Source organism: Rousettus aegyptiacus, unplaced genomic scaffold, assembly GCF_014176215.1.
Source record: "Rousettus aegyptiacus isolate mRouAeg1 unplaced genomic scaffold, mRouAeg1.p scaffold_m13_p_13, whole genome shotgun sequence".
Taxonomy (NCBI): domain Eukaryota; kingdom Metazoa; phylum Chordata; class Mammalia; order Chiroptera; family Pteropodidae; genus Rousettus; species Rousettus aegyptiacus.
This window is the reverse complement of record NW_023416288.1, coordinates 77,452,117-77,479,054: the sequence shown is the minus strand read 5'-3', so window position 1 is coordinate 77,479,054 and position 26,938 is coordinate 77,452,117. Positions and strand designations below refer to the sequence as shown.

Here is a 26,938-nt window from a genome sequence, read left to right as displayed (position 1 = left end):
TTGTTTTTCTCCATTAGCATTATTACTGTAGGTTTTTTTTATATAGATACCCTTTATCGAATTAATAAAGTTCCCTTCTATTTCTAGTCTCCTGAATCTTTTTTATTATAAATGGATATTTAATCTAAGAGTAAATATACTTATACTTTCTGCCCTTATTGAGATGATGTTATCATTTTTCTACTTTATGTAGTAAATTACATTAATTAATGTTAATTCGACCTCGCATTCCTGGAATAACCACCCCCCCCCCCTCCTTGGCCATGATATAGCATCCTTTAAAAACAAATCTCTGGATTTTCTCATATTTTGTTAAGAATGTTCAATGAGAGACACTGGCTTATAATTTTTTTGGTAAAATCTATGTCAGGTTTTGGTGTTGGAGTTAAGCTAAATTCATACAAGTCAACATATTCCTTCTTTCTCTAATCTTTAAGAGTCTGTATAAACTTCTTACTTTTTCCTTACGTGTTGGGAAGATTTCATTAGCATTCTGAGCCTGCAGTTATATTTGTTTTTGGTGGGGAAGTTTTTCAAGTTATAAATTTAATTCCTTTTATAGATACAAGACTTAGATTTCTTCTTTTTCCAACTTATATTCATCTATTTTATCTAACTTACCAAATTTATTGTCAATAACAGTATATACTGTCTGGTTCCCTTAATATGAAGTTTAAGAACAGGAAAAGTTATCAAAGGTGATAGAAGTTAGAACAGTAGTTCCTTCAAAGGGTAATGATTGGGAAGGAGTGTGACCATCTGGAATGATAGATATGTTCTCTATCTTGATCTGGGTGGTAGTTATGTGGGTATAAACATATATAAAAATTCATTAAGTACAATTATTAGTTTAACTTAGGCATGTTATACTTAAGTGAAAGTTTCAAATAAAACTAAAGCATTTAATGTGTGATTCAGATGCCCACTCAAGACTGAAACTTTTGTGTTCAAGTGCGGCCTGACAGAACCAATTTAAGCACTTGATGAAGACCAAAATATCCAGACTGAATGGCTGCAGTGTTAGAAGACTTAGCATTTCCTTTTAGCAAACGTAGGATCAGCTTACTATCATTTTTTTTTCCATAGAGACAGAGAAAGAAATTATTTCTCTGAATTTGAAAATAAACTCTGGTATTTAAAAGAAAAAAATAGATGAACTACATCCATATACTTTAGGCAGTTCCCCACTAATCACTCTTTCAAATGTTTAAGATGGAACTAGACAGAAGGCAATTTAAATATTTTATATTTTGTGGAAAGCATCAATGGTGAATATTGTTATTTGTTGACTGAAACTTATAACTTCCTACTTAATATTGTTAGACATATTTCTTAATTAAAATAAAAAGTAAACATCAATGATGGAGCAAAAATTCCCCTTCATCGCAGCCACCCAATCTCTCTCTAAGAGGAGCAAATTTTCATAAAGTAATGAGTATATACCAGGTACTGTTAAGTTACTTGATCCTGAAAACCTGAGGTATTGTTCCCATTTCGGAAATGTAAAAATTGAGAATCAGAGTTTTGATAACTTATCTAAGGTTATACAGATTAATAAATGGCAAAGCCAAGATTTGAACTGGCTTGTAAACCTCTTTAAACCACTATGCTCCATAACCCAAAAGTTTTGAGTTTTCAAATTCTTTTTCTTTGCACTGCCTATAGATGTATTTCTGTAATCAAATGGTTCATACTATACTTTTAAATGTATTTAATCATTCTCTTTTGAATATTTAAGATATTTACACTTATTACTTTATAAATAATGATACATATATCTACATGGGTTATTTCTGAATAAAATATTCCCAGAAGTGGAATTGCTAGGCCAAATGAGGTGTATTTTCCATCCCTCAATATTTTAAATTTTTGTCATGCAGACCCATGAAAATGTGTATTTTCAACATTTGCCTCTTCTTGACTTAATTATTTTACTTATGTATAACCAATTGTCCCAGGAATCTTAATATTTGGTAGAGCAAGTCCAAAATCTATTTTTTCCCCCATAATTAGCTATTCTTGGCTCTTCATTCTTCCATATAAATATTTCTAGCAACTTGCTCAAATCTCACATCAATGCTAATAATATTTCTGTAAATTCTCTCGGGTGTTCTACAGTCATATATAGTCTGTCATCAAGAATTTTTTCTTCCTTTTCAAACCTTCTGTCATTTCTCTTCCTTCCTCCCTCCACCTACCCCTTTAACCATGTAACAAGGACCAGCCACAAAATGTTGAGTACCAAACAGTAATAGGCACCCTTGCACATTTCTAATCTTAAAATGAATGTCTCACATTCAACCCCAAGTATGTTTGTGGCAGTGAGTTTTGTAAATGATTATAACAGTTATATGACAGAACTGAAACATTTTTAAATAGGTCTAAAATCATTCATTTTAGTACCCCCAAAAAAGGGGAAGATGTTTATAATGAGGAAAAATGCAAATTTCATTTTATATAAAAAAGTCTATAGCAACTCTTTTATTCCTGAAGTTATTCATTCAAGAAATAGGTTTAAATGTCTTCAAAATATTTAAAGCTAATAGAAACAGTCCGTATACATTACAAATCAACAAAATACAAATTTTAAAAAAAGAGAGAAAATAAAAATCAGTTTAGCAAAAGATTAAAAACAAAGCCAGCAGCAAAATAGTACTAAAAAAAAAATTTTTAAAGGTAGAGTATAAAATAAACTGACAGCCCAATAATTGTGGTAATATTAAAATTAGCCTCAACATAATTCAGAATGTTAAAAAAAAACTGGAATAAATGGAAAAGTATTAAGTATTTATGAACTGGTATGTGCTGAATATAGCACTGAATATATAAAGCAAAAATAATTAGACATATAATACATAATAGCATAAAAATTTATTTTACATGTCTCACTCCTTGAGAGATAAAGATATAGAAAATCTCAGCAGTGTTTACTTAATAATATTGATAATGGTTATATGAAAATTATACCAAAGGAAATTATACCCATACTATCATCCAGGAAATTTTTACAAAAAATTGTTTGCTTAGCAACCTAAAAAGAAATCCTTAATAAATTCCCAAAGCAAACTACATGTAATAGAAATGATGTTATTAACAAAAATTAAACTAAAAATTAAAATATAGCCAACTACCTGGATGTTGAAACATACTATCCTAAATAATTCCTGGATAAAACAAGCAATTAAATTTGCAGCCATCAGAGATTTAGAAAATAATGAAAATAAATACAACATTCTTAACCCACAGGATGGAACCAAAGAATTAGAGAACTCTTAACATTAAAATGGTTTATTTTATAATTGGAAATTAGAAAACTAAATGGACCAATTATTCAACTCAAGAAGTAGAAATGAATAAAAGAAATCAAAAGTCAAAATGCTAAATTAGAAATAAATGATAGATTATGCTCTGGCTGTGAGAAAGGACAGAGGTAGAACAGGGCAAATCCTAGTTGACTAGTCATAGTGAAAAGACACGAAAAGGATATGTAATAATAGATGATAATAAAAAGATAATTGAGTGCACCTATATGCTAAAATATTTTAAATATAAGGTAGAATAGATGATGAATTTCCATAAAATAAAAATTACTAAGATTTACTCAAGAAACAGGACCTTGAACATATCAAGAACTCATGAGGAAACAGAAAAAATGTGAAAGAATTAGCTTCGAGTCAGCATCACTTCAGTAAACAGATAATTCTCAGTATGTTCTAAATCAAATAAAACATGAGTTTCCCAGTTTATTCTAGAAAGCTATCAAAACCAGACATATCTCTTATGAATATATATAAATACAAAATCCTAAATATAGCATTAGTCAAAAGACTACAGCAGCATTTTAAAAAAATGGCTCAGTATTAGAGTCTACTAATGTAACTGGTGTCTATCAATCGGTGAAAGGAAAAAAATCCATATAGGTAGACAATGAAAAAGCATCTGAAAAACATATTTAACCTGATCTTAATAAATGGGCTTCCTAAATATTTTAATAAACTGTACTATTTCTAATCTATAGTTTAAATTATACGAGTGAAATACTAAAAATTAGACCTCCATAAAATCAAAAAGAATTCCCATTATCATATTCAATCAACTGAAAACTATTAAAAATAGAAGTGATATGACCAATTTTTAAAAAACCCACATGACAGCTTTCCTATATAAGCAGTAACTAATTTAAAATATTATAATACTTACAATAAGGTAGAGTCCATTTCTAAATGCAACAAAATATTTTTGGAAACTTTTCCAAAAACCAACGTATCGGAACTATAGTAAATTTTGAACTTTTAATGAGAAACACACACACAAAAATTCTACTATACTTTCAAAAAATCCCTCCCTCACCCCCCAAGTAAATTTAAACTTAATATGTTTCCAGCTAAAATCCTAACAGGATTCTTCAGGAAAGTGATCAAAATGAGTCTGAAAGTCACATGGAAATAGGCAGGAGTAGAAAACTTTGATGAAGGGACAATTAAGTTCCATCCTACAACAAATATTGCCTGTTATGTATCATACATAGTTCTGGGAATGGAAAAGTGATTTAAGACTATAATCAATGACAGATGCATAGTTTATAAAGTGTAGTAGTACCTGTAATCGGAAGAGAAAGATTTGGGGTGGAACATAACTGAAAGCCTAGACCCAAACAAGACAGATACTGTATTTTAAAACAAAAGATAGAATGAACTGTTTTAACAAATCCTTTGGCCTAATTAGTATAATCATTCAGAAAAAGTGTAAACTTGGACATTACCTCACAAAATCTAAAACAAATTCTATAATGGCTTAGAATTAAAAGTAGAAAGCTGGAGAAGTAAAATAAAATTGATGTAAAGATTAATCTTGGAGTAGAGAAAGTTTTTCTAAGGAGAAACCATAAGAGAAGTGAATAGAACTGATTACGTATAATTATTGTTTCCCTATATCAAAACACACCTCAGGGTTTAGAAGATTATAAGTTTAAAAAGGGATTACCTTCCTTATATAAAAAGCCCTTCAAAGCAACAGAGATAAACACCTAATAATTAAGCGTATGAATAAACAAGATACTTGGCTAACATGAAATAATGAATTTCACTAGTAAAGGAATATGAGTAACAAGATAACTTATTACCTGTCAAACTGGCAAAGATGTAAAAATTTTAAATACCTAACATAGCTAAATAAAAATGGGAAGAGATATTAAACTTCACACCTTTCCTGAGGGCAATCTGAATGCAGCAAAAGTTTAGAAGTGCACTCTGTAGACCAAGGAAATTATGTATACGTGTATGTATGTATGTATGTATTTTTGTGGATTTTCATCACATCATTTGTAACAGAAAAGTTAAAAATATTTTGTGTCCAGCAATAAGGAACTGTTGAATTATGGTTCTATAAAGGAATAATTTGGAACCATTAGAAAGATGGTAGAATTATTGACATAGAAGAATGTTCACAATATATTAAATGAAAACAATTTTAATTACAAAGCAATGGGCAGTATAATCCCATTGTTTTAAGAAAAAATAGATATGCATTCATATATATCCATCAAAGGCAAAATATTAATGGTAGTTATCTCTGGATGTGAGCCTATGTTTTCAAATATGTACAAATATAAAGGAAAAAATAAAGGTTCTAGGTTTTAAGCTTTGTCAACAAAACATGCCACAGTGGATAACAAGTGATCACCTTTATCAGATAAGACTATTCCTAAGCCTTATTCTGCAGATAAGCAAAAAGAAAACAAGGCTAAAAATGGCAGTTTATTTATGGACTATCAAATACAGCCTTTAAAAATGGCTTATATTAAATATATTAAAGTTACAAATCTTTATTAAAAGTTCTTTCAAAAAAAGTACACCTTTACAACAAATTAACTGTGGAAAAAAAAAATTACAGGGTGATTCACCACACAGCCTCATTTAGAATGCAATTAGGACCAGAAAATTCTTTTTTAATGGGACCTTTGATATGGTGAAAGACTTAAGACCCACAAAATTTATTAGTCTATGTAAGTCAAAGGGCAAGTTCATTATGATAAAAATTTTATTTTTTCCCATCTTCAACTGGATCCCTAGATAGCTTAATTTGTTAACTGCTTTTATTTTTAATTAAACTGGAAACACTATCTGGAGAGGTCTTTAGTACATGATAAACTATTGCTTCCCTTATGAAAGAACTTAATTATAAAACCTTGAAAGAACATAAAAGCAATGTTTGCAGGCTCGCTGATATCTTCCTTCTATAAATAGAAAATAATGAAAGATTCGGTTTCATCTAATTGTTCAATATTTCAGTTAACTATGTCTTTAAAAAAAAGGGGAATCTTTTAAAAGACTATATATACAAGTCTCTATAGGCTCCTGTTTTCTAAAATTATTTCCCTATTCTTTCCGAATTTTTTTACTTTTTAAAGCCACGTATTAAACTAGTTGTTCAGTGTTCTAAATTTAAATATTTTATTTTGCTATACCATTGGTATTTTACTAATTTTCTTATTGAAAAGTTACTTATTGCGTAATTTAGACATGATTAGAGGAACAAGCACTGACAACCCATCTCTAATTTTTCTTAGCAGTAAAGTGAGGAGATGGAACAGATGATTTTAGATTATTGGGACATTCTATTCAGACATTTTAAAATGTCAAAGCCCATTAGAAGTATTCCAAGAAATCAAAACTTTTTTTTTTTTTTAACCAAAAAAGGGCCTAGGGTGAAAAATTATCGAAAATTGGATTAAGCTCATAGCAAATAAGTAAAACTTTAACTCTGAAGTACCAGTAAAGATTAGTTAGAAAGCATTTAACCCATTTACCTTACATTTTTTTCAAGAAATCTTCAGAGTTCCCACAAATTGGCTTATTGCAAAAAGCTAAAGGCAACTTAAGTTTTCATCATTGAGTTCCCAGTTCTACTTCTTTCCAGAACCTTATTTATCTATCCAAATAGGACTTGAAATTTTTAGACATTCACATTCTCATTCTTTACATTCACTTAAATGTAGATAAAGCTGAGAATAGCAAATACCACTAGCTTCTTCAGACTTTTTAAATCTTGCTCATTGTCAGCCCATTAGAAGTATGATTTAATGCCTTCTATGTTTATGTATCCCAAGTACTAGAACACCACGTGGCACCTGGTAGGCACTAAATGTATACTTACTGACAGAACGAAGCTCTGAATCACAGCTAAAACATTATCTTAATTCATATTTCACTATTTTCATCAATAAACCCCTAAAATGCGTCTTTTAAAATTACATGAGTGACTGCAATTCTATAATAAATAATAAAGACTTGAGAAACATGAGTTGCATGCAAAAAAACTTGCTGTGTAAGGAAATACAAAACAATTGCACATGGGAGACAAATATTTCCTTCTTTTGGTAGTTTAATCTTTTCTATTTTCATTTCATTTGCAATCTGACTTACCTGTTTCCAAAAAGCTTAAGCAATATTTCACGTTCCTTAGATTTCACTCAAGAATACTTAGTGATTACTGCAATCACCTACAGAATTAGCAATTTCCCAACCCTGCTCTTTTTATTAATGCAAATTCACTAAAATATTAAATGATATGAAAGGCCGCGTTAAGATTTCTACCACATTTCATCGATTTGAAGACACATCCTTTCACATAATAACATCTCTGAATTGGGGCAGTATCTTAAAGTTGATGCATCTTATTTAGAGTTGTTATGGTTTAAATGGCAACATTTTTTCTAAGTGGTGCATAAAGTATTGGTATGTGCCTCCATCAATACTGTCTTAGGATAATATTAGAAGCTGCAGTTCAAATTTTCAACTTCAAGCAACAATTTCCCTGTCGTCCCAGCCATTCTCACAATATAAATACATGACTAACATGTTTAATTAGAAAAACTATCCAAACACAGTTCAATTTTTATATAAAATATTTAATTTTTAAAACACAGGCTATTCATATCACATAAATATCTTCAATTTTATGTTAGCTGCTACGGTCAGCAGAATTAACAAGTGTGACTACTAAGAATAACTTAGATACTGTCATTTATAGGAAAGTCTAAAGCTCTAAGACTCACCATATTAAAATTTCAGATATTTGAATACTGTAGCTATTTTGCTAAATTTCAAAATATTTTTTCACTTCCTGCAATGTAGTTTCATTTTAAGTTTAGTTATTAATATTCAAATAAAGCAAAATAATTTGTCTTCCATTCATTTCTCCCCAACCAAAAAATTCCATCAAAAAATAAAATGGTCAACTGACATCATTTTATAGCAGTAAAATGGTAAATTATCCACTTTAAAATATTCTTACTCTCACCAAACTACAATGCTTCCCATACACAAGTCAGAGGACACAGGGTTAAAAGACTGACTTCATAACTTTAGAACTGGAGCAATTTCCATTCTGTAAAAGTTGTTTCAATTTAAGAGTCCAGTCCAATTAAAAAATAAGTTGCCAGGAGAACAGTTAAAACAAAATGGCTAATTGGCACAACTCTCATTTCCAGACTCTATTTTTCCATTGAGTGATATGGAAACACTGGTTATGTACCTTTGGTTTCTTTCTAGAATTATATATGTACGTGTAAGTGTGTACAAAAAATTGGACTTGATACTATTAGTTTAAATGATTTGTTCATCATTCTTTGTTGCTTTTAATAAAAGAAAAAAATGTTAAAATAAAAATTAAAGTTGCTCTAAGTCTGGCAGAAGTCCTAATAAACCTCACAGAAGGTGATAGGAGGGAAGAGGTTTTCTCTCCCTACTTTTTCTTTGCTTCAATAAATTCAGTCTAGGTAGTTTCCAGTTAATAAGTGAATAGAGTTAATTTTTTCCTTAAAATGGGAATTCTATAACTTAAAATATGGTGTTTGCCACCCCACCCCCATGAACTTTAATAAAATTATGCAAATTGTTATTATGTCTTGTTTCTATGCTACTGCCCTCCAATTATCAATGGCAAGAGGAAATATGAACAATGTCAGCTTCAAAGAAAACAGTACTCTATAAAATTCCAATTTAGTTATTATTTTAGACTATTTATAAATGACAAAACTTTTTGGAACTTCTTAGAAGTAACAGAAGGTACTGATTTGAGTTCTATTCCCTTTCTTTACTCTCACTCCTCTATCAAAAGAAGGTGGTAGTGGAAGGTAACAGCCCAAAGACAGGCAGAAAAGGAGAAAGTGCGATAGGCAGGGAGAATGAATCTAACAGGAACTGAACAGGCAGACCCTGAACACCCAAGAGCTCCCTGCCTCTTCAATACAATGTATTGACTCCCTTTAGAAGACAAATGGATGTAAAGATAAACTACTTTTTCAGACCTTAAGCTTACCTGTTAAGGCACTTACTTACCCTCCCCACCCCACCCATATTTTTCATATAAAACCCACTATTTCATTTGAATGCATTTTACTAGGTTATGATAATCTGCAAAATAAAACAAAAATAACATTGACCATTTTTTTTTTTTATAAAACTGTTGCATCAAGAGAAAGGTTGTGTTTTATTTTCTGAAATGAGCACAAAGTACACCTTTCACAATAACACTGAAAGCAGGTGCAAAGACTGACAGTGACCTCAGACTAAAGGTAGCTTTGTAAAAAGAAAAATACCAAATAAATCAGTGCCCTTTCTGATTGTTGTAAAACTGGAGGGGGGAGGGGTTGGTTGGTTGTTACATAAAAGTTGGTCCAAACTTACAAAAAAAGCACAAATGTGCATAGTTCAGAAGATCTGCAAGAGGGCCATAAAAGACTTTTATGTCCCTAAGATTAGCATCCACTTAAAACTGCAAGAATACAAAATAAAATTGTTAACTAGAATTTGTGAAGATGTACAATCGATAGATCTAGTTTTTAGAACAGCATGTTTAAGCAAAGGGTGTTTTTTTTTTTTTTTTTGGTCTTTTTTTAAACTATTGTATGCAAGACCCTTTCCACATAAAAATAAAGCTGTTGTTGAATTAATATTATTCAAGTCTCTTGGATTGCTGCCTTAAATTGCAGCTAGAAAAGTCTTTCCAGGTAAAAATGATGTGCCTGAGGAAAAACAGATACTCAGTATGGTAGCCCTCTGCCTCGACCTCTGCCAGCTGATGTGCTAATGTGTCCCCTGTATCCTTGTGAATATCCAGGTCCTTGGGCAGGAGAAGTCCAGGTTTGTCCATGCAGGAGGCTGGGGCCACCTGGGTTTTCCTGTAAGTTACCACCATAGTTATAGTTGTGCATCTTTGTTGGCAAAGGATGAGTACTCTCTGGCCCTGTGGAAGGGTCACTGCTGTTTGCCAGGACCGCAATGGGGCCATGGCTATATTCAAATCTATGATCCTTGTCTCCACTAAACAACATGGGACCAGTATTGAGGTAAATGTCTCCATATCCAGCTACAGAACTGGGAAATGACTCGGAAAAGGCAGAAGGCTGAGGTGGACCACCAGAATGAGATGAAGTAGTACTGTAGTTATCCAAAGACTGAATATCTGAGTTTCCAATGAAGCTACGTCGTTCCAATGGTGGAGCAGAGTTACCTCCAAGACCATCATTGCTCACATAAGGAGCAGAAGAGAAAGAAGAGGATCCAAAATTGTCCTTGTAGTCTGAAGTGGGTACATAACTGTCTCCTGCTTGGTAATCAATACCACCTTCTCTTTTGGGGTCATCCTGGGGCTGATGCTGAGCAAGTAGCTGCAATAGAGCTGCTTTCACTCCAGCATGAGGGTCAGTTAATGAAGAACTAGTGGTGGGTACGTGCTGGTTTTCTGTCCGATAATCCAGATCTTCTTCAGTGACTGGTGGTGGTTCAGGTGGTTCAGGAGGTCGTTGATCAGGAGGCAGAATACGAGGCCGATCTGGTTCTGGTGTGAGCTCTAATATCCTCATGTCTTGATGTTGAATAAGGTCATCTTGTCCTAAGTGAAACAAAGCAAAAAAAGAGTCCAATTTACCATGGAAAACTAAATATTCATAATAGTTCGTGTTTCCTATGGGTGGTCCTAAAGAGCAATATACGTTCCATCTCTGCATGGCCCACCTCCCTCCACAGAAAAAAAATAAAACAAAGAAAAAAAGATATTAAATGGAAAGGAAAAAAGGTGTATATGTAAGTACTAATATTGCCTGCTACCATTTAAGTCTATGGTGACTGAAAAGCTGTACTGTATTTGACTTTTCAAAGGTAGCTCACATGTACCTGTTCATTGCTTGAAGAACAAAAGCTACTACACACGTAAAGTTTCTGTCTTGGTCAATTATCCTGTTGCAGCTGGAGTTAAAAGATTATTGCTTAACCATAAGATTACATGAGAACAACCTATGGCATTCATAATGAGTTATATTATACATGGATAATTTGCTAAAGAACCAATTCCTGAGAGTAAAGAGGCTAGAAAACCAACCTAAAACTAGTGACCTGAGAACTTTCAGGATATCTCCTAGCAATGCCACTGAATAATACACATTATAGATAATCATCAATAGCAAGAAAACAGTGTGAATGCAGCTGTGTTAGTGTTCTGCTACCTGTAAACTTACCTGATACTGGAGTGTCAGGTTCTGGAGGTGGCCTGAGTTGTAATGCTGCTTCATGTCCCGATCCATTTTCTCTTTCCTCGAGTAGCATGTCTTTCTGCTTTGACTGCTGAGCCTTTATTAACTGAGTCAACAGAACTGCAAATGCACTCTGCACAGCCGCCTGGGCAGCATCAGTCTCCACTTTAGGCTGGATGCTCTGAGAAGGCTGAATTCCTCCCAATGGTTTCGAAGACTCCTGTTGTGGTGTTGATGGATCTGTCTGTTTTTCACCTGTTGCCAAAATTCCAGCAGGAAGGTTTATTTTATTTAGCTGCTGCTGAGTCTCAGAGTTTACCTTAATGTTCAACATTTGGACAAAATCAGCCATATTTACACTTGTTTTAGATTGTAGTAGGTTTAGCAGAATTGCCAATTCACTGTGGTTTAACTGCTGTCCAGGGCCTGTTTTTACTAAAGACAAAATTTGTATTAATTAGGATTGCCATAATTTACAGCTTCCCCAAACCCCCAAATGGCTCTGTGTTATCATATAAAAATGTACATTTGTAGGACAGTATCTAAGAAACACTGTGTAAATGGAATCTCAGTCTAGTTCAATTTCATGCTCATAATATATGACCACACATTAAAACGAAACAAAAAAAAGGAATGAACTGTGGTCCATTTTGAATAAATTATCTTTAGGGGTAAATATTTCAAAAGGAAAGTCAAGATTACTACTAGAACCCCATACTATAAATATAATCAAGAAATATCACCTATGAATGGGAACTGAATAATGATGATGATGATGATAGCAGCTACAGTGTCAGGTACTTTCTAAGCATTTTATATTCTTTATTACTTATGTCAACCTTATTAGGCATGCTCTATTTTTAGCTCCATTTTTTTTCCTAACTGTAGAAGAAAGTGACATCCAGAGAGACTAAATAACTTTTCCAAACTTTCAAACTCAGTATTCTTATTCCACAGTCTGAGCTCTTAACTACTCACTGTACTGCTATTCTAAAATGCTTATTATCTAAGAACCTAAATTATATTTGCAGTTAATTCAAACTAGAACATTGTAGACTCTTTGATAAAGTATATTTTATTCAAATTCCTTTTTTTAAATTCTAAGTCACTGTGGGTAAGTTAGGAACTCCTACAAAAGCATGCTTATAATGTACATATATGATGATATTTGCTCATCAACAGCAAAACAGATTTAGTTGTTTTTCTTTTTCCAATTTTCAGTTTAGAGTTATTGATGGTTTATATGGATTCCTGTACAAGCTTATGAGTCATATATAACAACACTGCTCAAATGCATACACTATATACATTAAGTGATAATAAAAACACTGATAAGCAATTTCTATAACTACGTAAGAGAAACTCTAAAAACTGATTAATGCTATCTTTTTATAGTCTCTCTTTATATATTTTGATACTTTTTATTTAATATCATGTTTAGATTAATTCAAAACAAGCTTTTGCAAGTTCTTCTTGTGATGTGCAGCTTAATAATGAACCAAGCTTCTTTACTACACCCCAAGAGCCAGTTTTCCTCATTTTCCCTTTCATTTCTCTATTAACAGAGGCGGTCTCTCTGTGAGCTCAGAGAAGTACTCTTTAACTATGGTGTCTCCTTTACACAGGTGGCATTTTTTAAATTTCAAGACATTTACGGATTAATGAAGAAAATGGAGCAAAACGGACATATTCCTTTTCAGAAAACCAGAATACTCATTTAACATTAAGTTAAATAGCAAGAAACAAAAAATAAAACTCTCCTCCATTAACAGGGTTGTTAAATATGTAGATAAGAAAAAATAACAAGTGAGCCAAGAAAGGGCAGTTCATTTTTTACCAGTAAAATAAAATGAAATAACTACCCTCTATTCCACCAGGTTAGCTAGTGGAATAGGATATCGGTCTCATGAAAAGGAAGAGAAATAGAGACCTGGTAGTCTTGTTAAAGAATATGACAGCTGTCACTTGGAACAACTGACCACCATCCAAACTTGTTACTGTCATCTCAAATTCTATTTCAGTAGTAGATGGTATATAAGACATGTAACTTAATTATAAATTTAAAAAACTTGTTGCTTCTCTTCTGCCTTTCTCTATATTTTATACATTTTTTAACATGAAAAGAAATAATAACTTGATGTAGATAGTGCTGTGTTCAACGGGATTTTCAGAATGGTAAATGAGCACTGGCTTCGGCTTAAAGTCACCAGCTCCATTAGCTTCTAACAGGAGAGTCAGCCTGTCCTTTGAAGTCAGGTATGGACTTCTTTTCTTCAGCTATAAAAGTCCTAGACAGCATCTTCTTCTCATATGAGGTGGTTGTGTCTACACTGAAAATCTGTTTAGTGCAGCCACCTTCATTAATTACATTAGCTATACCTTCCTGATGACTTGCTGTTTTTACATCAGTACTTGCTGCTTCGCCTTGCACTTATGTTATGAGGATGGCTTTTTTCCTTAAACCTCATGAACCAACCTGTGCTAGTTTTAAATCTTCTGCAGCTTCCTCTCCTCTCTTAGCCTTCATACAACTGAGGAGAGTTAGGGCCTTGTTTTGGATTAGGCTTTGGCTTAAGGAAATGTTGTGGCTGGTTTGATCTTCTATCCAAATCACTAAAACTTTCTGCATATCAGCAACAAGGCTGTTTCACTTTCTTATCATTTGTGTGCTCACTGGAGTGAGCTTTTTATTTCCTTCAAGAATCTTCTTTTGCATCCACAACTTGGTTAACTAGCACAAGAGACTTAGCTTTCAGCCTATTTCAGCTTTTACATGCCTTCCCCACTAAACTTAATCATGTCTAGCTTTTAATTTAAAAGTGAGACGTGTGACTCTTCCTTTCATTTGAACAATTAGAAGGTTATTGATTGGCCTAATTTCAATATTATTGTGGATCAGAGAATAAGGAGGCCTGAGGAGAAGAAGAGAGATGGGGGAAAGGTTGCTGGAGCAGTTAGAACATATACAAGATTTATCAATTAAATATACTCTCATATATGGGCACTGTCATGGTGCCCCAAAACAACTACAATAGTAACATCGAAGACCACTAGTCATAGATTACCATAACAGATATAATAATACTGAAAAACTCTGAAATATTGTGAGAATTAGTAAAATGTGACAGAGACACTAAGTGAACAAATGCTATTGGCACCGATACACTTGCTCAATGTAGGGATACCACAAACTTTCAATTCGTAACAATAGCAGTATCTGTGAAGCCCAATAAAGTGTAGCACAATAAAACAAAATTGCCTATATTTATTTCATATCAGTTTCTGTATTTATAAGAAAAATTAAACTAAAGCTCAATACTTTCTGGTTTCTTGAGGCAAAATGACGGCATAGATTCCATTTTTTAAAAAGTTAACTAAATGAGAGGATGAATTTAACAATACTTTCTAAAATTAAAGAGATTGATTTCCTATGAAGAAGTTTACTGTTATAACAGGTTGAGTCAGAGGAAGAAACAGGCACAAATTGGATTCTAATTTTGAGATTTTACAGTATAAGCAATATATTAAGAGTAATCTGAGGATATTATAAGCAGCATGAATGAGCTGCTATTATAAATTTTAGCTGTCTTTCAGTATCTTTCTTCTTATTCCTTAAGCATTCACAGACATTGAATGCTAAGCCTAGTGAGAATAGTGTTAGTCAAAGACCTACTCACTTCTGTACCAGGAAAAAAAGGAAATAGAGAAATCTAATCATTAGCTATATGTAATTTGCTGCCTTCTTTATAAGTTAATTTTATCTTGAGATTGCTTAATATTGTGGTGCCAGTAGCAGTGAAATGTCTATACTGGCACAAGCAAGTAACTAGGAAATGTTGATTTTGGTGATGTTCAACTTCAACCACAGATGCCTTAACACTAGAGCAATATAATCAACAGCAGCCACAAAACAAGGTGAAGAAAAGCAACCCATAGAAGCATTACTGACCAGGTGCTACATTCGAGTTGCTCTGAGATTTTAGTTGTGAAGTCGAGAGCACACCCTGGGGTGTGTTGGTTCTGCTGTCATCCAAGCCCAGAGACAAGTCCTTTCTGGGGGCTTTAACTGTGGAAACATCATCAGTCATGCCCATCTGCTTCTGTCTTCTTCGCTTTTTACTCCATAATTCATGACAATCTTGCCACAAAGGAAGGCTAGGGAAAAAAGTATTAAGTTGTTTTGTCAGTGGCATTTCTTAACAATAAAGTGCTAATAATTCTTAACAAAGCTGCCACCTCCCCCTCCCCTATAAGTTGTTCTTGAAGACTTCATACATAGGCTTTGTAAACTCTGCCAATAAAAATAAGCCTTGATGCCCCACCTCCTTCAGAACTTGACCTTTACAGATGGACTATTTTTCTGTGGGTTCTAAATAATCAATAAATAATCATTTATTAAAACTATGAATGAAGAAAATATGGTCATAAAAAGTAGGTTAAAGTTATCCTTAGTGCAATCTTTTAAAGACAATTCTTATCATAGTACATCATACACTGAATACGAAATGAAAAAAAGGCAAAAAATATGCCATTTGCAGAAACTAGACACAGGATTAAAAAGGAGTAAAGGCTAGGACATAACATTTGTGAAAAACTTTCTAATGCTCTCGTATTTGCTTCTACAAGCAAATGCTCTACAGTAAACTGATGCCACAGAAGAGTTTCAAAAATAGTAATCCAAGCTCATTACTCAACAAAGAATTCTGAATAACTAGCAACTATCAAGATTACCCACAAGTCTGAAATGATTCTACCTGAATGTAATTTCATAAACCTGATGACACTGCAAAATTATTTTTGCTTAAAGAAAGACATAAATATTTGATTTATAAATGTTTTCTTCTTTCCCTAATAACCCAATGGGAAATTACTATTGTATCTATTTAAAGATTAGAAAATTGAGGCTTGGAAAGGTTAATAAACTTGCCCAGAATAACTACAAATTCTTTTAAGCAGCCCCAACCTGGTGATATATATCTGCAATCTTCAATCTGTATGTTTTCCTCTAGGGATACATGAAGACTTTCTAAGGGGGTACACCTGGAATTGTTTTAAAAACTCTTTCCATATCCATATGTCCTCTTTCCTAAAATTGACCTTTGAGAATGATCTGCACATTCAGCAAATTCTTTCATACCTCCTCTTTCACAATTACTCTTTATCTCATGTTGTAAAATAAAGGCATATGCAACAACATGGTCAAATCTTAGCGATGTAATATTAAGTTTAAAAAAATCATTCAAAAAAGATTACAAACAGCATGATATCCTTTTATAAAATTAAAACAACTAAAATTTTAAAATACAACTTTTTATGAGTACATATAGATGGCAACAAAAGTATATACAAAAGAAAATAGGGATGACGGTTACCTCAAGTGGAGGAAGGCAAGGGGACAGGTTGTGGGGGTGGGGAGACGGCATGATATGATTAAAGTAGGTCATTTTCAAGATTCTAGCTTTTATTTGGTAGGCTCATGGCTGCTTATCAACATCACTTAAAATAACTAATTAAATTAAGTAAAAAAAAAAAAAGAAAAAAAAAAGAGAGAGCCATGCATGGACCAATGATGAGCGACACAGGATTATGATTAAACCAAGTCTATGCACCGGAGGTCCAAAAACAAAACAAAGGCATACCTCTCAGCCATCTTACTATGGTGCAATGCCTCAGCGTGTAAAAACCTCCTGGAGTAACAAACAAAGGGACAATTTGAAATATTGATATTGGGAAGCTATACGGTATCATAATCCCGCCGAAGATTTTCCTTTCCCTCTCCCTCATTCTCTTTCCCTCATATTCTCTTTCAGGCGCGCACACGTGCACACGCTCTCACTCACTCTCACTCTCTGTGTGATAAGATGTGTGGCCTTAGCCTCTGTTGGGATATTCTGAATTCAGATGTACTATAGTAACTGGAATGACTTCACTTCCTCCATCCTGATGTCCAGGGACTACATTGCTCTTTAGGAGAGTCCCATAGAGTGAAGCAAAGAAATCCACTAGAAGGACTTTTGTTCCCTCCCATAATTTAAAGGTAAGAGATTCTTTATAGATGATCAACACTCATCTCTAGAAAAGATAAACATTACCCAAAAAATAGCTAAAACAGTGTAAGTCAGTGATGCTGACTCTCAGGAATTCCTGATATACCAATAATGTTTTCTAGGATGAGCAAAGTTTTATACATTTTTCTGAAGGTTCAAATACTGGCTCAGCCACTTAGTAGTTATTGTGTATCATTAGGCAAGTAACAACCTCTGTGCCTCAGTTTCCTTATCTTTAAAAATGGGATTAACAATACAATCTACCTTACGGGGCAGAAGTAATATATGTTAACATGTAAGTGCTTGAACATTGCCTGTCACACAGTAGACACTATATTCATGCTTGATACCATTTATCACCATTTAATAAGGTAGTTTAAATTAACTACTTTTATCAAATCACATCATAAAATATTTATTCTAATTATAGCTGATTGTATTTTATCTCTAATTGTTTAATGCTTTATACATGCTAGTATAAAAAATAAAATTATAAGCTAATTGCCAGTCTAATTCACTTTTTAGCAATATATACTTTTTCTCTTTTCATTAACTACATCAGAAAAGTTTGACAGGACTTCTTATACTATTAATGGAGTTATTTTTTTTTATACCCTACACATTTGATTATTCCTAAAAAATTGATCAGAAGAGTTTAGTACATACACATATTTCCTAAAGAAATCCATGTCTTTTTTCATAATTTATAATTTTAAGTATCTATTATAAAATGAGGTTATGTTTATATAATTTTATTTAAATATTAGATCAATATCATTATAATTTCGACCTGTTTTAGTGATGTATCTAACAAGATGTATCCAAAAATGTATTGCTGGTTTACAGAATTTTCACCAAAATGTATATTAACATTTTTTTTAATGGAAAAAATGCAGTCATGTATGGGCTGATAAAAAACTGAGTACACTTAGGCGATGCATTTGATAATATGAACAGTGTTTCCAATTAGGTTATGTGACAGACATTTTTCATAAATTGAATGGAATACATCTATAGTTTCAAGGTTTTAACAAAAACATGTATCTTAAAAATGTAATAAGAAATAATTTAATAAATTGATTGGCAAAATAACACTGAAATTACATGCTTTTTAATCTTTTTCTAAGTATACTAAACAAGTGCTAATAAAAAAAATAACAAGTATAAGAAGTCATTAATAAGTCTTAATAAAGCTTCTTTGGTTTATTTTCCCAAAATTTAAAATATTAAATGATTAATGACTAGATATCTTTGGCAAGTCATGTGGTTTCCAGTTCTCTACTGTCAAAATAATTAAATAAAAAAATCTTAAAGGTCATTAAAATAATGACCTTTACTATTTTAAAGGTCATTAAAATGATTTTTGATGAAAGATCACTATGTGATTTTTGGGACATAATATGGAAGGAGTTCAAAGCTTAGTGTTATAACTATGACAAACCTCCATCACTCTCAAATGCTTGTTTATAGAGTATCTATAAAAATAAAATTAAAATTAATGTCTCATAATACAAAATAGGTACTATTAACTGACTGATATGCAAATTACATGGAGGAAAAATAGCCTTATTTATTTCATTAGGTCGCATTTCCAACAAAATTTACTAATTCTTTAACTATATACTACTACTATTTGCAATGACATTTTAATCAGGAAGAAAAAACCTTTATAGTCAGAAAAAAATCTTCAAAGAACAATGTCCAAATGTTGAAGTTTCTTCACACCTTTTTAAGTGATGTTGATAAATATAAAATGCTAAGATATTTTGATTACACTGAATATATTTTTAAGAGTGATGAAACTGCTCCATTTAAGTGTCAACATTCATGATAACAGTGAAAATTACATCTCTGGCAATTACTTAAACTCTTGATTAAATAAAGTTCAGATGTCAATTTAAAATGTGCTTTGATACAGTTTTACCAGAATTCTTTCATGTGGACCATGTAAACCAAAATATCAACTTAGTATTACCAACAATGGAAAAAAATGACATTACATTCCTCTTGATATGATACAACAGGAAACACATATCAGTACCTAGGTAGTATTCATGCCAAAAAAAAAGTTACTCTAATTCTGATTCTAATTCACAAGAAATCAATTAAAACCAGACTGTAGACTCTTACAAAGCAGCTAACTTGGACTCTTCAAAAATGTCATCAAAGCCCTCCCCCAAAGAAGGATGAAAGACTGGAGACATGACAACTAAATGAAATGTGTAAGCTCTGAATGAATTCTTCATCGCCCCCCCCCCCCAAAAAAAAGAACAGGCTATAAAGGAAATAACTGTAGAGAAATTTTATTATGGGCTATAAGATACTGCAATGTCAAATTTCTTATGCTTTCTAATGATACTATAATTAGAACAGAATTAAGTCCTAGTCTTATAGATATTGTGAATTATTTATAAATAAAATGTCACTTCCACAATGTAAAATATTCAAACAGTTCAGGGAAAAGTTTATACAGAGTGATAAAGCAAATGTGTCCAAATGTTAACAACTGTTGAATATAGGTGAAGAATATATAAGCAAAAACAAACAAAAACCCCATGAAACAATTCAACCATGAATGATTCGGGTCCGTCAACATATCAGATAGATCCTTTATGCCTTTCAAATCATCTCACAAAGACTATTCACATATAGCAAAAACTTAATGAAGCTAAATATGATGGTCTCACAGAATTATAGTAAACCCAATCGAGTGGTAAGTGGAAGAGCCATGATTTGAACTCCAAAGCCCCATGTTTGTTCATTTACAATATGCTAATTGTACTACATGGAAACATTTTATTATTATAGGGATAGGTTTGCTTTTATAATGTTCATCATCATTTTTTAAATGACTAAGAAAATCCCTACAAAGTCTCTAGGTCCTACCAAGAACCAAATGGATTGATTTGTCCCCTCCCCTTTACCCAAATCGATCCTACAGAATTATAGAAGCCACTAGAGAGTGAAGTTTTAAGAACTCAGCTATTCTGACTCCCAAGCCCTATACATCCCTCCCTCAATGGACAATAAACTAATTCTATACAGGCTTTTGATACTAATATTCTTCTATTCAATAATAAAATATTTCTATTGTATAATTTGCCAAGAACAGTTCAGAACTTTGCTTTCTTACTGGACTAATGTGAATTTAAGAACTGGCTCCACCCTTTACTAGACTGGTATTCTTGGGCAAGTTTTTTAACCTCTTTGAGCCTGCTTCCTTCTCTGTAAAATGGTGATAGTAATACCCACCTAAAAGGACTATAAAAATTAATGTTATATGTAAACAATGTTTAGCATAGCACTCAAAATTTTAGCTACAGCAACTAGAGGTAAAAGCAGTAGTATTGGTACGAATACTATTAGAATAATAATAAGCTACAGTAGTATTATTTTCTTAAGAGTTAAAATATGTTAATAAAATTAGCTAGAGAAAGGCTATCTTTGCTAGTCCTATGGTTAGCTGAACATTAAGCAAGATTTTACATTCTAGATGTGCAAATTATGTGTCGACTGTTATTCTATTTTTTTATTTATTCTATTTCTTTTGACTTAACTAATCATGAACAGCTTTTGTTATATATAGATGTTATTAAAACTACCCAGATTCTTTATATATGAGATCTAAATAATAAATGATAAAAAGTCACTTACTCTGGTGGAGGCATTTTTGAGGGTTCCACATCCCGTAGGAACTCACACTGAAGAGCCTGTTCTGCAGTGCAGCGCTTACTAGGATCCAAGGCGAGCATGTAATCAAATAAATCTAGTGCAGCTGCAGGAATACTAGCATGAGAAGATTACAAAAGTCATATATGTTCTTTGACACAAGTTTCATGTTCCTTTAGAAGCTTATTTCAAAGACTAGCAAGTTTTTTGTTTTGTTTTCTGTTTTTGTTTTTTCCCTTCTTTAATTCCCCGCTACCCATTTCCACCCCTGAACCACGGATATTGTCGTTTCCCATTAAGAACTGGATCTCTGAAGGCGGGGCGTCCCTTCCCACATGTTCACAGCGTGCACCTAGGGCCTGGCACCCCTGGCGCACTCGAGGGGCCTGGCGCACCCGGGAGCATGTTTTTGAAATATGTTTTATAACATGTTTCTAATATACTTTACTCCAGTAAATTCCAATTTTCCTTTGAAGAAATATTTTTCTATAATTTTATAATTATTATTCTAAATAACTTTAAATTTAGCAAATAATAGCATACTTTATTACTCTATGGGCAATTTACTGTTGCAACATAAATAAAGAATTGAACAGAATAGTTTCCTACAATGAAATAAAAATCTGAGCTCAAGTAACTTAAAGCTGTTTCATTAAAATTTAAAATAGTATTAAAGTTCTTTCATGTAAGTACCAAACCAAACATACAAACTCAAACCACCAATTCCATAATGGTGCAGAAATGGAAATTTGCATGTAGAAAAGGGAAACTTAGTTAAATGACATAGAAGACTTGTGATAGGTCTATCTTTGGTCAATAGAGGATAGAGTGACATTTAGAATTCACAAGAAATAACTTAAAAAAAAAAACATTTAATGCAATATGGATGTTTAAGTATCCACTTCTTACAAAACAAATTCTTCTCTTAACTTTCGACGATACTGCTTCTTTGGTTTCATGGTGTTGAAATATGGTAGTTTGATTACATCAGGCCACACTGCAGGACATGGACTCCCACATATACGGCTAAATACACAAAAAGAAGTACATCACTATAAACTACATAGAAAAAATCACGAACGACTGTCATACAAAACAATGACTCATTTTTAAAGACACAAAAGTTGAAGTCCTGATATAAGTATAAGAAGTTGCATTAAGTATTTTAGGCATCCCAACTTAATTACTTGTTTTAAGAGATGAACTGCTTTTCAGTGGATACTGCTAACATTCCAAACACTCCAATTCCTAGAAAAAGAACTTTCATATTTACAAAATCAATCTTAAAACACAGGTAACACTCAAAATATGCTGCCGTTATTTTAAACTGAAATAAAAAATTTTATGTCAATAAATTAAGAAACTAGAGTTTAGCACATGTCTTTCTCTGGTTTTATAGGTACCTGTCATTACCGCTTCTCAAGAATATAATGAAGTTTGCAAAAATAGCATAAACATATCTTACACTCAGGAAAGTAAGTATCTTGTAGAGACTGCTGACTTTCATCAACAGGAGGACTCTAAAACTAACGTGCTCGAAATATACAAGTTCTTCAAAATTGTGCCACTGTTTTCAAGGTATATAAGACATTTTAACTGTTTTGTTCTCTGCTTGTATCTTAAAAGCCCTCATTATTTCTGTATCAATTAGTAAGTCCCTGTTATACTTTAAAGAATAGATGCTATTAACAAATAGGTAACTCTAGCTGGTAAATCGTTAAAAACTGATATTGGTAATATGTAGATTAAAAAACTGGTCGAATATACTTGAATATAGTAAATCTCAAGGATAAATGTATATTGTGTGTAAAATTATCAGCTGGCATTCAAATATAAAAAGGTCTAAGCATCACTGAATAAAAAGTAAATTTATATTCTATACACACATACAAATTCATGCACCAATGTGTTTAAGTATCTGCCAACTAAAGTTGCCAGACATTTTTGAGCTGAGCTTTAGAATCCTACTTCAGAAACACATATTTATTATATGAAAAAACTTCTCACTTTTTTAAGCTATATGTCACTCACACTGTGTTTTTTGTTTCATTATATAGTAATCCCCCTTATTCGCAGGGGATATGTTCCAAGACCACCGGTAGATGCCTGACAACCACAAATAGTATTGAACCCTATATATGCTGTTTTTCCCAAACATACATATATAACTATTATAAAATATAATTTATAAATTAGGACCAGAGATTAATAACAAAACTGATAACCAAATAGCATAATTAGAACAATATTCTGTAATAAAAGTTATATGAATGTGGTCTACCTCTCTCAAAAGATCTTAATGTATTATACTCATCCTTTATTCAGCATGGACACACTGGACAAAGGGAAGATTCACGTCCCAGGGGGGATGGGGTAGGACAATGTGAACCTTCATCACGATACCCAGAACAGGACACAATTTAAAACTTATGTTTTATTTCTGGAATGTTCCATTTAATATTTTCGAACCGCAGTTGACCACGGGTAACTGAAATTGAAACTGCAGATGGGGGGACCACTGGAGTTTAGGATTTTTATCGAGACCAAGCTTTTTAAAAGGTATCAAGATCTTATTCTTTGTACACTCCCAAACTCTTTTACCATTTCAATCTTTTTGTATAACCCAATTTTTACAACCTCCTCAAAAATAAAGTGGCTTTCTTAGGAAAGAAGACTAAACTTAGGAGCATGGATTGCTATGACTTGATACCAAACTGCCTTCTTAGCCTCATCTCCCAACTGACCTCTTTCCACAGACTGATCACTCCTCCATATCTATGCTAATATTCACAGCATATTAGCATAGATATGGAGACCTAGATGCTACCTAAATTCTTTTCACTTCTTAAGGTTCACATAAAAAGTAATCTATTCACAGAAGTCTTCTATAACCCCAATGCTACTCAGAATGATCATTCTTTGCATGCTATTTGTTTCTTTTGACACTATTTCATCCTGCTTTGTATTTTAGTTGTTTACATGTATGTTTCTCTTACTAAATTGCAGTCTGGGAACTACGTCATTCAAACAATGGACCAGTGGAAAAGAAAATAAGAGAAATATGTTACTGGCAAAGAGAAGTGTACAAGCAAAGGCATAGAAGTAATCAAGTACAGACATTTGGAAGACTAAGGAAATTAGTATAGGTGGAATTTAGAGCTCAGGGTGGTTTAGGTGGAAGCATAGACAGGGAACACATATAGTTTTAAGAGACAGTTTCTTTAATTACAGCTGACCCTTGAAAGACACAGGTTTGAACTGCATGGAACCACTTACATGTAGATTTTTTTTAATAAATACTATACGCTTATTTTCTCTTCCTTATGATTTTCTTAGTAACATTTTCTTTAGTTTACTATAAGAATACGGTATATAATAATATAGAAAATATGCATTGACTGTTTCTGTTATAGGTTAAGGCTTCTGGTCAACAACAGGCTATCAGTAGTTCAGTTTTGGGGGAGTTAAAGTTATATTTGACCATGCTGGTCAAAGGCCAAATGTATAATGAAGATAAACTTTGAAAACAAACTTTAGAACTAATCCTGTCTGTGGAATAATGGAGATTAACTTCAGAGCTGTGAAATTAAATAAGCTGGCATCGGGCCCATTAATAGCCTTATAATAAAAATCATTGCTTCTTAGCTAAAGAGTTTCAATTATTTTATGTGTCATGGGAAGACATCTGAGTAGTAAAGTTATCTAACTAGTAGCAGCCTATAGAGTGGAAGATATACCGAGGCAGAGAAAGTTACTAAAAACTAGGGAAGCAGACAGCAATTGATGATAACTGCATATTAGCAAAATCTGTGCCTGATGGCCAGCAAGCTATTCCAAAACCATTTACTGAAGATGTCTTAAAATGCATCATAACCCCTAAATCCCCAAATATCAGATCTATTTTGTGAATCTATTCTGATACACTGATTTAGCTACTCTATGTCAATAATATATGTTAGCTTTATATTTTTTATAGGGCTGACAAGACAAACTCCTCTACCTATTACTCTAATCAGTATTCTCAGAATTTCCTCACAGATAAAATGTAGAATCAATACTGCCACACTCCAGAAGTAGAAGAATCCTAATGAGATTCAACTGCTGCTCTGAATTTATAAATATTGAAAGGATTGCTATTTTTATAAAGCTTAATATTTCTATCCCGGAAATATTCAATTTTTATGTTTCCTTCACTTTTTAAATATATTTCTTCAATCAGATCTTGTATATTTCTTTTTATGGGTCTTATTTTTAATTTTTTTTTAAATGTTAGAATAATGATAACGATGCCACACAGTATTGGATTATTTTGTCTCTCATTTTAACGGGACTACTTTCACTGTTTACCAGTAGGAAAGATGATGACTTTGGTTTGAAAAACAACACATAATAAAGATATTTACACACACACACACACACACACACACACACACACACTCACTCACTCACACTCTCTCTCTCTCAATTTTATATACATATCCTGTTAAGGAAGCATTACTTTATTTCTTTTTACAATAAGTTTTATTTTTGTGGCTTCTAAATTTTAAAAAGATACTTTAATTGGTTTAATTTTTAGAAACCCTATTATTATCTGAAACTTCTTCCCTGGGCTACTAATGCTGTGAACTGTATTAAGAAATTTCCTAATATTTATTTATCTTTATATTCAAACAAGGAATACCACCTGAGCCTAATTAAAGTACTATCATTTTAATATAATCAATTTAATATAATGCTGTATTCTACTTGTTAAATTAACTGTTTTTGCATCAATACTCACATGTGAGATCAGTATATAGCCTTCAACAGAACCACACTGTTCTCCTGAAAACACAGTCTGAAAGATTTTAAATTTCTTATATAGAGTTTAATAACCCCCATCCATAAAATATTATAATCATAAGATTACCTTATTAATTCCAGTTGTGCAAGTTCCTGATTTGCTTGAAATATTGGTTTTTTAGTGAAGAGTTCACCAAGAATACATCTAATGAAAAAAATACCCATCATTAATCAAGTGAAATGATTTTACTTCACTAACAAAAGTTTCAAGTAAATTAAACCAGTCAATAACCCTATCTTACCCACAGCTCCATACATCAATGGCTGGTGTATATCGTTCTTCTCCCAACAGCAATTCAGGTGGACGGTACCATAAAGTGATGACCTTGTTAGTATATGGCCGACTAAACAAAGAACAGAACAAAACAAACAAACAAAAAAACTCTTTAGAGTTAGTATCTGTTAGGATAAGAGAGATTCTCTTAGGAAATATTATTTTGGCTAATCAAAGCACTCCTCCAATCTTAGCTAAAACCACTTTTGTATGCCTACTAAATAGAGACATGCTAAGACATCTAATATTTGATCATGCACTACAGGAGAGCAGCATGATTAACTGAAAAATTCCCTTAGCATATAAGGGAATTTAAACACTTGTACTATAATATATAAAAAAGTAGTTGGCTGGTTTTAACTGTGATCTGGTCAAAGAAAGGTCTTTTTAGCAACTCAATTATTCCGTACTACTCTTCCATAATAACTTTTAAAGGAATTAACTGATTTAAAGGGAGATGATTTTGACCAAATCTGGCTATTAACGTGTAGCAATATATAGTTTAAACTGAAATCACCTAACAAACGTTTTCAACTGGGCATATCTTTGGTAATCTTTCATTGATTTTATCCC

The 26,938-nt window shown here is 32.5% G+C and overlaps 1 protein-coding gene across 2 annotated transcripts in view; it reads right to left on the bottom strand.

Moving 5' to 3' along the window:
* Positions 1-7,891: 7,891 nt before the first annotated feature.
* CDK13 (cyclin dependent kinase 13) overlaps positions 7,892-26,938 on the bottom strand; it is an 86,632-nt gene continuing 67,585 nt past the window's right edge. Inside the window, exons 8-14 of one of the 2 annotated variants that reach the window (XM_016148530.2) lie at positions 26,334-26,435; positions 26,159-26,236; positions 22,159-22,275; positions 21,235-21,366; positions 15,483-15,688; positions 11,519-11,968; positions 7,892-10,896 (exon numbers count right to left, since the gene is read on the bottom strand). In XM_016148530.2, coding sequence (XP_016004016.1) covers positions 10,046-10,896; positions 11,519-11,968; positions 15,483-15,688; positions 21,235-21,366; positions 22,159-22,275; positions 26,159-26,236; positions 26,334-26,435 — 1,936 coding nt within the window. In that variant the 3' untranslated portion in view covers positions 7,892-10,045. The remainder of the gene's footprint in view (positions 10,897-11,518; positions 11,969-15,482; positions 15,689-21,234; positions 21,367-22,158; positions 22,276-26,158; positions 26,237-26,333; positions 26,436-26,938) is intronic. The other variant, XM_016148531.2, reaches the window with a different exon arrangement.